The following is an 11,285-nucleotide window of genomic DNA, read 5'->3' on the forward strand; positions in this document are numbered from 1 at the left end:
TCCAACTTTAGAGATTTTATTTATTTATTTGACAGGCAGAGATCACAAGTACGTGGAGAGGCAGGCAGAGAGAGAGGAGGAAGCGGGCTCTCTGCTCAGCAGAGAGGTGGGTGCTCAGCAGAGAGCCCGATGTGGGGCTCGATCCCAGGACCCTGGGATCATGACCTGAGCCGAAGGCAGAGGCTTTAACCCACTGAGCCACCCAGGTGCCCCTGTCAAACCATTCTTGATTACCAAAAGAAAATGCATAATACTAACAAATTTCATCCACAGAATTTTTCTGAAATGAATCCCAATATTAATTGCATCCCCAAATAAATAAATTTTCACATTAAAAAAACACGCAAAATTTTTATCCCATCTGCTTTCAATTGGCGTTAAAGGTCAAAAATTATACAATGTATATGTTTATAAAAAATAAAAAATTAAAAAAATTATACAATATATAAAAATGTTTTAGGGAATAAAGTATACATTATTCCATGAATGTAAGAAATCATTATTACATCCAATGATTTCCAGGAAAGAGAGATATGGGAAATAACAGAAAAGGGGAGATGAATTAAGAACCAGGATGTTAGGTGAGCTCTAGGGTAAAAGTATCCAAATGTTCTCCGAAAACACAACACTGGGCCACTGACAACTTACCACCCAAGTTCTGTCTATCCTCTACCCAATACTTTGTGATCAGTACCTCCAGGAACTGCAGAGAAAAGACTCTCCCATGATGGTGTTATGTGGAGGGAACATACTCCTAAATTTAATGACCCCATTTATTTACATAGTTTCTCTAAAACATTCCAGAGTATTCAGGTTGACTGAGAACCAGTTGCACTGAAGACTAAAAGGCTACAAAGATTGAGAGACAAGATGGTGGGGAAGTAGGAGGAGGTGCCTTTTCAACCTGTACCCTAAAGTGAGCTGATTACCTACCAAAGAACTCCAATCACCCATGAAATCAGCCTGAGATCAGAATTATACACATCTGGATCTCAACAGGGGCAGAAGACAACTGTGGGCAGGTAAGGTGGAATGGGAATGTCAGACTGATATTGGAAGATAAACAAAAGGGGGAGGAAGCCACTAGAGGGACCCATTGGAAAGTAATACCCCTAATACGAGAATGCCCTGCATCTGGGGACCAGCATTAACTTGGAAACTGGGTGAAAGCACTCCAAAAGAGTGCTTAAAGGATCACAGGGGGGAAACTGTGGGAATCTGGGCGGCTAGGGACAGGGGCTTAAGTCCCCAGACCCAGGACAGTCTCCCCTGGCCCTGAGCCAGAGAGAGTGCAGTGGAGAAACCAGGTCTTGGTCCCCCAACCGTCAGCATGCCTGAGATTGCGTGGGGTCTGGCTCCTGTGAGGGGCTGGAAGCCACTCCAGAGGGCAGAACGCCAACCCCTGCTATGGAGCCTGAGACACGCACGCCCCCTCCCCTGAGAGAGGTGCGCAAAGGCCCACTTGGAGCTCTTAGACTCGTGACCCACAGCCTCCCCTGAGAGAGGTGCCCACAAGCTGGGCGCTCTTAGACGGAGAAAGACCAGGCACTCCCAGCCCGGGCCAGCGGGAAAATCTGTGTGCGATCACTGCTTGGAACCTCTCTGGTGGTCTGGTGCTGCCCAGACAGCTGCCACTGCTGTGGTTTTGGGTACAAGCAGAAGATCCTGTGTCCCCAGGGACCGCGACTCGAAACCTGCTCTGCCAGCTTCCAAGGGGGAATTTAGATGGGCTCTGCAACAACCACAGAAGAGCAGGCTGAGGCTTCTCCCTGAGAGGGAGGTCAGGGTGCAGTTTGCTTTCCTCTAAGCCTACAAAAACCATCAAAAGCGTTCAAGGCGAGAGAGAGAGAGAGAGAGAGAGAGAGAGAGAGAGAAAGGTGAACAAACACAAAAACCTCCAGAGAACAAAAGCCTGAAAAGACCGGTTTCCTCAGAGCCCACCCTCTTGCAGGGGGCGGGAGGACTTAACTCAGGGAACATCATTGACTGAAAATCCACATGGCAAGCCCCTCCCCCAGAAAACCAACCAGGAAAGAAAAAAAAAAAGACTACAAGAGAACAACCACCACTACTTCATAGGACAACTTTTATTTTTAATTTGTTCCCACTATTCTGGCTCAATTTTTTTAATATAGATAATTTTTTAAACTATTTACCCTCACAGTAGCTGTCCAGTACAACAAATTCCCTAACAACCTTCTAACCTGAACTTTTTGATACATACACCTGGGTTTTTCTTTTGTATTTTTATTTTTTAAATTTCTTTTTTTTAGTTGAGTTTAGTCTAGTTTATAACTTTTTAATTTTTATTTTCTAATATTCATATAGAGTTAAAAGGCTACAAAGGAGGTGGGTAGATCATCCAGTGACCACCGTCATTCCAGGTTTCAAAGCACCGTGTGCGAAAATATAGCCCAGATGGGGAAAACCCATGGAACAAGTTCTGCCTCTGGCCAGTTTCCACTTCTGCACCAGGGACAGGTCCTCATGTCTCTGCATGAAACACAGAGGGGACACTATGGCTTAGGGGGCAAGAGACCCAAGGATATCTGGACAGTCACTCACCGGCCAGGTAAACAGATTTCCTCCAGTCTGCAAGGCAACACAGGAAATGGGTGAGCTAAGAATCAGAATGTCTCCTACAAATGTGACACAGAAACTTCTGGAAAAAGGACACAACATACCAAGATCTCCTTGGAGTTCATCTGAAAAAAATTGAAAAATACTCTTAAACTCCCATGACTAAGAGCAGCAAAGACTGCACCTGGAAAACCCACAAGAGCATCTATATGTCTCCATGAAGATCTAACTCCAGACCCCTTGAGCCTCCACAGACCCACCTGTCCTCTCTGGTCCTCCTCAACCCCCTGCTCCTGGCCAAGGGCCTACTGTCCACTTCTCCTCTGCACCAGCTTCCACATTGTCGGCCTTGGCCCTGTCCTGCCTTACCTCTGGCCTTCAGTGCCTCCTCCTTTATCCGCTGGTCCTCCTCCTTTTCTCTGTGCAGTTTCTCCCATTCCTGCATCTCCTGGAGCTTTGCAGTATGTTCTCTCATGATGTAGAAGACAGCCCCAAGGAGTAGGAGCATCAGCACAGTCAGGATCACCATGAAAGCTAGCTTCCAGGGAGAACTCCGAGGGAAGAAGGGTTCTGTGCCCAGCCAGACACCCCATCAGGGCACTGCTCAGGACGGCCAGCCCAGCACACACAGGAACCCCCAACCATCCCACCCTTCTAGGAGTGGGAAGTAATACTGACCTGGGATGAAAATGGCCATTGCCTTCTCCTGGCCTAGGATGGGGTTGAGGACTGAGCAGGTCACATTCCCTGAAGAGCTGTCCCTCACTACAAGAGTGGTCTCTATGGTGAACAGCCCTTCACCGTCTTGGGCTTGGGTCTCAGAGAACATCAGGAACTTCTCTCCACTGCACTTGGGGCTTTGGGAACCACCCTGAGGCCATGCACACAACTTGAACCCCATCCTCCTCTGGCCCTGTGATGTGCACTTGAGGGGCAGAGCCCACACCTGAAGAGAGAAGCTGCAGAGCACAGGGAGGCCACCCAGAGCCCAGGGATTTCAGCAGAACCTTCCTGTACACAACTCCAAGGGCAGCATTGCATTTTGGGGGCTCCTTGGGGGAGTGGTCCCTACAAGGATTAATGTAGGGGTCCTGCCATGGAGAACAGAAGGAAGGAACATGGGGACCTGTGGCAGGGCCAGAGGGCAGGCTCTTCTCCCCAACCATGAGGGTGGGAATTCCATCACCCAGAGGATAGAAGGAGGAATTTCATTCCAGGATCCATCTTTCTCTGCTCTTCTCAACTCACACACTCTGCAGGGCATCTGCGGGCACACCCAGTGCCACTCAGTCATCACTTCCACCAACCTATATATCTCCTGAGCTCGCTCCCTAATATCCACTTCTCTTGTTTAGCTGTACCAGGATTCCTCACAGATGCTTCAGACTCAAATCCTGAACTAATTCATGTTTGGTCCCATCTGTGACAGGATAATGAGGAAAATAACCCCAATCTTTCAGTCTTCCTTACATCCAGCCAGCCCTCTGCCACATATTGTTAATGCCTTCACACTCTGCTTCTGGGCCCCAACCTGTGACTTGACTCAGCCCCTGAGATTTCAGGGAATGGGACTCTAGCAGAGGTTGGAAACTGCTTGTGCCATTGCCCTGTCCTCTGCCACAGGACAGACATCTTCAGGCTAGTGCAGCCTTTCCAGCTAAAGCTGTCCTAGATCAACCAATAGCCACCTGGACAACACCAGCTGAGCAAACCCAGCTAAGGTTCACTGGCAGGACAAAATAGATTTAAAGTAAGAGGCTTATTGTCTCTGTTGAAAATAGGGAAATAGACTCCCTTCCCATCCTTTTTTTGTAACATTTACTTGAGGAAACTTGTCATTCTGGGTATTTTCTTTATTCTTTGAAATGTATATAAGCACTTTAAAACAAACAAACATAAAAACAAATAGGCCTTTTGCCAGTTCTGTGATCCAAGAACATGTTTCTCAAGGAACCTTGAGCCCTCTCTTTGAAATGCTCACACCAAGGAAGACAGCCTTCTCTCCGCCTTCTCTGCCAGGGTTGGAGCTTATCCTCAGTGGGCACCTTGATCCACGTGTAAAATCACTGCCTGTCATCATGATGGGAGAATTGGTAATAAATAAATAAATAAATAAATAAATAAATAAATAAATACACTACTGTATTTGTCTGCAAAACTCTTCATCTCTCCTTCTATTCTGAATGATTCCCTTGCTGGATTCTTGGCTGCAGATTTTTTTTTTTCCTTTTAGCACATTGAATATATCACACCACTCCATTCTGGCCTGCAGAGTTCCTGTTGAAAATTCCACTGAGTATATGTGAAAGTGTTGAATCACTATATTGCATACCTGAAATGAATATAACACTCTGTGTTAACTACACTGGAATTATATTTCTTTTTATTTTTAAGGTAGGAGAATTTGGTTTTCCTTGGAATAAAGCCAATTAGCTAACTTACATGCTCACCCAATTTCCAGCAAATATAAGATGCACCACCTAGGACAAATTTTGCTGGCAAATCCAGCTACTTGAGGGCTCATAACTGTTGATCCTGAGAACGTATATAGAATGAGCTCTGTCTGCATACGGAAAAGATGAGATTTCTTCTGTCTTTGCATTTCTTGATAGAATCTCTGTGATGCACAGCACATTATAGTTAATGCTAATTTAATAATAAAAAGGAGCTTTCTTCCTACTGTCTTAGAGACAAGATTCTGAGTTGGAAGATTATGGGTTTTTTTTTTTTGATTGTTTTATTTGCTTTTCTTTTCTTTTTTTATTTCTTTTCCGCGTGAGTATACATTGTTTTTGCACCACACCCAGTGCTCCATGCAATACGTGCCCTCCTTAATACCCACCACCTGGCTCCCCCAACTTCCCATTCCCACCCCTTCAAATCCTTCAGGTTGTTTTTCAGAGTCCATAGTCTCTCATGGTTCACCTCCCCTTCCAAATTCCCTCAACTCCCTTCTCCTCTCCATCTCTGCTTGTCCTCCAAGCTATTTGTTATGCTCCACAAATAAGTGAAATTGTATGATAATTGACTCTCTCTGCTTGACTTATTTCACTCGGCATAATCTCTTCCAGTCCCGTCCATGTTGCTACAAAAGTTGGGTATTCATCATTTCTGATGGAGACATAATACTCCATAGTGTATACGGACCACAACTTCTTTATCCATTCATCCGTTGAAGGGCATCTTGGTTCCTTCCACAGTTGGGCGACCGAGGTCATTGCTACTATAAACATTGGGTTACAGATGGCCCTTTTTTTGGCTACATCTCTATCTTTGGGATAAAGACCCAGTAGTGCAATGGCAGGGTCATAGGGAAGCTCTATTTTTAATTTCTTGAAGATGAAAGACCATTCCATGCTCTTGAATTGGAAGAATAAACATTGTTAAAATGTCTATAATGCCTAGAGCAATCTATATTTTTAATGCCATTCCAATCAAAATTCCACCGGTATTTTTCAAAGAGTTGGATCAAATAATCCTAAAATTTGTATGGAATCAGAAGAGACCCTGAATTGCTAAGGAAATGTTGAAAAACAAAAATAAAGCTGGGGGCATCACGTTACCTGATTTCAAGCTTTACTACAAAGCTGTGATCACCAAGACAGCATGGTACTGGCATAAAAACAGACACATAGACCAGTAGAACAGAATAGAGAGCCCAGATATAGACCCTCAATTCTACGGTCAAAAATCTTTGGCAAAGCAGGAAAAAATATACAGTGGAAAAAAGATAGTCTCTTCAATAAATGGTGCTGGAAAAATTGGACCGCTATATGTAGAAGAATGAAACTCGACCATTCTCTTACACTGTATGCAAAGATAAACTCGAAATGGCTAAAAGACCTCAATGTGAGACAGGAATCCATCAGAATCCTAGAGGAGAACATAAGCAGTAACCTCTTTGATATCAGCCACAGCAACTTCTTTCAAGATATGTCTCCAAAGAAAAAGGAAACGAAAGGGAAAATGAACTTTTAGGACTTCAGAAAGATTATGTTTTTAATTATATTTCTCCTATGTGACTGAAGATTTATGAGTAGGACCTGTTAAGATTAGCCAAACACAGCCCAGATGAGCTGAACTCCCTGAATGCCAGATTAAATACATGTTTGGAGTTACAGGCCACTGAGATTTCTATGTCTTTGTTACACAGCATTATGGCAGCAATCTGCAGCTTACACATAAAATAAATATTTCTACCACTAAAAAATCGATTTAAAAAAAATCTGTGAGTACCTGAAGTCCCTTCTCTCCACGCCTCCAAACTGTCCTTGTCCCCAAATCTTCTCACTCAGTTTACTTTCCAAACCTCTCTGATGCTGGAGTGCTCCTTTCTCACCACACTGCCCCTACATGAATGCAGGGGGGCATCCTCTTCACCCCATAACTACATCCAGGCCTCCAGTCTTGCTCACCTTCCATACACGCTCCATTACAGCTGCCAAAGCAAACCTGCCCTCACATACCTTGCTCCACTGCTCTGTTGAAAATTCCCTCAGCCCTGCATCTAAATGGCATAAGAGCACGTGAAGCCTCTGGTGTTCTAGTATTACACCCCCACTACCCCGCAAACAAAACTCCTATCCACTTCGTCCCCAATCCCACCATCTGTACTTGTTAGGGAGTACACACTCCATTCCTAGGACAATTTGGTTGACTGCTCAGAACCACAATCACCATGCTGTGTATGCTCCACACAGATCCATCAACCAAAAGGCCATTTCAGAACACTGTCTGCTTCACTCAAATGTCTGCTCAAGTGTGCGTTACTTGTGGGCTTCTCCTGATAAATCCCTTCTCTGTCCACCTGGACCAGGAACACCTCTATATTCCGGAGATTCACCTCTCACCACCATCCTATTCACCTCCACACCAATCATGTGGCCTCTCTCTCTGCCCAGAGTTACCAGCTACACTCCTCCCTCAGGTTTCTCACATGGTGTTCTTCTGCTTGGATCTCTCACCCCTAGAATATTTATTTGGCTAAGCCCCTACTCATCTCCATTTAACATTGTCTATAACCTATCTATTTGGCCATTTACTGTCTGTATAATAATATAAACTCTACAAGCAGGGATCTTTATTTGTTACACTGAGCTATCCAGGTGCAGAGAACAACAGCTATCATGAATCAGGAGTTCTATATATTTATACTGAATAAATGAAGAGTGAAAGACCCTCCTTTACCTCATTTATACAAATGGAGGGCTATTAACTTGGACCTTGAGGTGGCTCCGAATTCCAATACTGCAGGTCTCTAAATATCGATCAGCAACCCACCTGCCACCTTCAGTTCCACACTGGCCTCTTCATAGAAGATTCCCATTCTGAAGAAGCAGGTATACAACCCATTGTCGAAAGCCTGGACATTGTGGATGAGCACAGCCGCATCCCCCTGGGTGAGGAAATCCTTCACCAGTGAGGTTCGCCCTCTGTACTGAGCCAACTGCTCTTCTCTCTGCTCCCGCTGGTTTTGATAGATGAGCACTGCTTCTGAGAACTTGGAGCGGAACCACCACAGCTCCATATTCTCCACATCCATGGCCGGGGACACACAACATGGCAGCGTGATGTCCCCATCCAGCACTGCCACAATGGGTTCAGAAGGGCCAATCACCATAAAGTCTTCTGTGGACAGAGACATAGGACTGAGAAAGCTGGAGAGATGCAGGACAGGGAAGGGAACATGCTGTCAGGAGGGAGGCCCTGACTGAGGGACTTAGCTGTGAGAACTCCTAATGGGTCAATTTTATCCTAAAACAACTTTGAAACACAGAAATGGTGTAAAGAGACTCATCAATAGCCTGTGCTCCTGACTCCAGGCCCATCCATGAAGGATGCTCTGACTCAGTCGTTCTAAACTTCCACAGGCATCACTATCACCAGGAAGGCCTATGAAACACAGATTACTGGGCTCTACCCCCAGGCCTGCTGGTTCAGTAGATTTAGAGTGAGTCTAAGACTGTGCATTTCTAAGGAGGTGGTGAGAAGCTGATACTGATGTCCCAGCGACCATACTCTGAGAACCACAGCTCTAACCTGCTTCCTCTTAGGACAGGACTGAAAACTCACCAAAGAGCACTACTGCGGCCAAGTGGTAACATCCTACTCATTGCACCACACCTGGAACTTCCCAACACCCACTCCTAAAGTTATTGTTTTTGCCCACATCTTTCTCTTCTACTGAATTATATGTGTGCTAAAAACTAGACCTCACAGCTACTTCTATTAAAACCTGCCTTCACTCCATTTCTCACAGGACCCAAATCACTACCTGTTCCCAAAGAGAGTTCATCCCACTGCCTCCAGCCCCTTGCAGGCCTTGGTCATCTGAGACCTTGTAGGTATGTCACAGCTGGACACTTCTGCAGGACAAACACCACCAGACAACCAAACACTGACTTCTCAGTCCTGTGCTACTCAAATTTGGCTGAGTCACTATCTGTCTCACCTGGGGGATGACAATTACTAGTCTCCCTGTGACATCCTCTCTCCAGTCAGTGTCTGTGAACCTTTAAAGCTGGAACCAAAACCATGTGCCTCCTCTACCAAAGCCCTTCAATGATTCTGCAGTTGCCCAAGTGATCCCGTGCCCATTAAGGAAGACCCTCCCTGCTCTCTGATCCCCAACTCCTGCTTCTCTCCCCCTCATTCACTCTGCTCGGGCCAACACTCACCTCCTCTGCTCCTTGAATACCCAGGCACACTTCCAGCTTTGTCTGGCTGCTCCTCACTGTGGAGAACCTCTTCCCATGGGATCCAGACAGGTTCCTCCCACCTCCTCCATGTCTTTAGTCCCATCTCACTGCATACAGTGACCACCTAATGTAGCACTGCTGCCTGGCCACTAGCGGTCCTGCAGCCCCGACTGCCCCACCTTGTCCCATGCTCTCCAATCCTCTAACAGACATAGATTGTACAGGGTTGTGGTATTTAGTGCTCACTGTCCCTGCCAGAAAGTAAGGTCTGTAAAGATAGAGACTGTCTTCTCTGTACACAGAATAGCACCTAACATGTACTCAGTACCCTATAAATATTTGTGAAATAGAAGTACCAGTAAAGCCAGGAAACAAAAAGCCAATAAAGGCAGGAAACAAAAAATAAAGAGACAATTATTTTCATACTTTTCATAGTGAAATCCACATTTTTTACTTTATAAGACATAAATTCGTTAGAGAACTGTCATGCTCCCCTGCCCTTACATTGCAGTTCTGGGATTCTTCTTATGTGTTTAATTTCAAATAGCAGTTGGGGCATCTCCAGAATCTGGGTAGAGCCAGGGACTCCACCAATAGCCATCTGTCTTGATGGAGATGCCAGCAGAGCTCTGGGGGCTCTCACCCACACCAGGGAGACACAGGGAGGGGGAAGGGACACACTCACCTGCAGAGCCCCCAGCAGGCAGCTGCAAGAGGAGAAGCAGGGAGGGGAGATGGATGAGCAAAGAGTCCCTGCAGCAATCCTCCATTTCCTCAGAGCTGGGGAGACACAGGACAGGAGGCAGGTGACACATCCAGAGAGGAGGCAGGGCCAGGCCAGAGCTCTGGTCCTCAGAGCAGACAGCATGGCTCAGGGCTGGCAACAGTCCCCAGAAGGAGTACAGCCTTTCTTACTGCTTAGTATGCTGATGAGGTGGGGGCCCCACAACCCTGATGCCAAGAAAGCCCTCCCAGCCCTTTGGAAACTTTCCCAGCCTTCTCCCCACAGGACCACACCCTTCCCGCCTCAGCACAGAGGCCTCCTCCATGTCTACATGAGTCACAGGATACCACAGAGGTCCAGGGACGCAAGGCATAGACTCAGGGTTCTCCCCATGAAGGACACACCAGCTCCTGTGTGCTGTTCTTCTGCTGCCTCCTAATTATGACCAGGGAATGACTAAGAAGCATGAGAAGACTGCGTCCTCCTCAAGGACACTGTGGCTCCCACCACATGCACACTGTTCTGAGTCCTTTGATAGGCGAGTTCACCCTTATTTCAGCTCCTGCCTCCTGCAGCCCTTTTCTGCTCAGGGCCAAGGACGTGGACTTGCTCATAGGTGAAGCCAGACAATTCCCCATGAACGGTTAATCTCCATCTTCTCTATCTTTGAAGAGTTTCTGCCTCAGGATAAAGAATCCCAGCAGAGCAGTGGGAAGCACAGGATAAAATGAGACCTGGTCAAACAAAAGGGCTTCAAACCACTGACTCTGAGGGGAGAGGGATTCATCCAGAGGTCCTGGGAAGGACAGATTCTGGGGATGACTGCTAAGGTCTCCTCCATACTCAGCCACATGCTGTGGGAATCACCTGAGGCAAGTTTCTTGACCTGATCTGCCCCAGGTCCTATCTGCCATACAGAGTAATAAGAACTCATCCCACGGAATAAGAAGTAGCCTATGAATTTATGTATGGAGAGTCAGTGCACATTAGAACAGTGCCTGCTCCTAGGAATGCTACAGCAATGTCATTAAGTGAATGAATAAAGTGGATCCCCCACTGTAATTGACAACTACAACTACCTCAGAGCCTCATTATCATCCAGTACCAGCCCTCCAGCCCCGCCACGATCTTGGCGACCTCCTCCCAAGCATCTGCTCTCCACGCTCCTCTTCTTGTCCAGCAAGTGTCTTCAGAACCCACTCACCTGCCTGGGGCTTCTGGAGTGTCTCTAACTCATTACTGTGAGACCTCAGCCAGCCCCAGTCTCTGCTCTCAGAGACTGC

At 46.4% G+C, this 11,285-nt stretch overlaps 1 protein-coding gene across 1 annotated transcript in view; it reads right to left on the reverse strand.

Moving 5' to 3' along the window:
• Positions 1–10,187, reverse strand: part of LOC132018578 (butyrophilin subfamily 1 member A1-like) — an 18,021-nt gene extending 7,834 nt beyond the window's left edge. Inside the window, 4 exon segments of the mRNA XM_059401525.1 lie at positions 3,259–3,409; positions 3,411–3,526; positions 7,861–8,208; positions 9,964–10,187. Coding sequence (XP_059257508.1) covers positions 3,259–3,409; positions 3,411–3,526; positions 7,861–8,208; positions 9,964–10,093 — 745 coding nt within the window. The 5' untranslated portion in view covers positions 10,094–10,187.
• Between the last annotated feature and the right edge of the window lie 1,098 nt (positions 10,188–11,285).

This window comes from Mustela nigripes, chromosome 5 (assembly GCF_022355385.1).
Source record: "Mustela nigripes isolate SB6536 chromosome 5, MUSNIG.SB6536, whole genome shotgun sequence".
In the NCBI taxonomy this organism is placed as follows: domain Eukaryota; kingdom Metazoa; phylum Chordata; class Mammalia; order Carnivora; family Mustelidae; genus Mustela; species Mustela nigripes.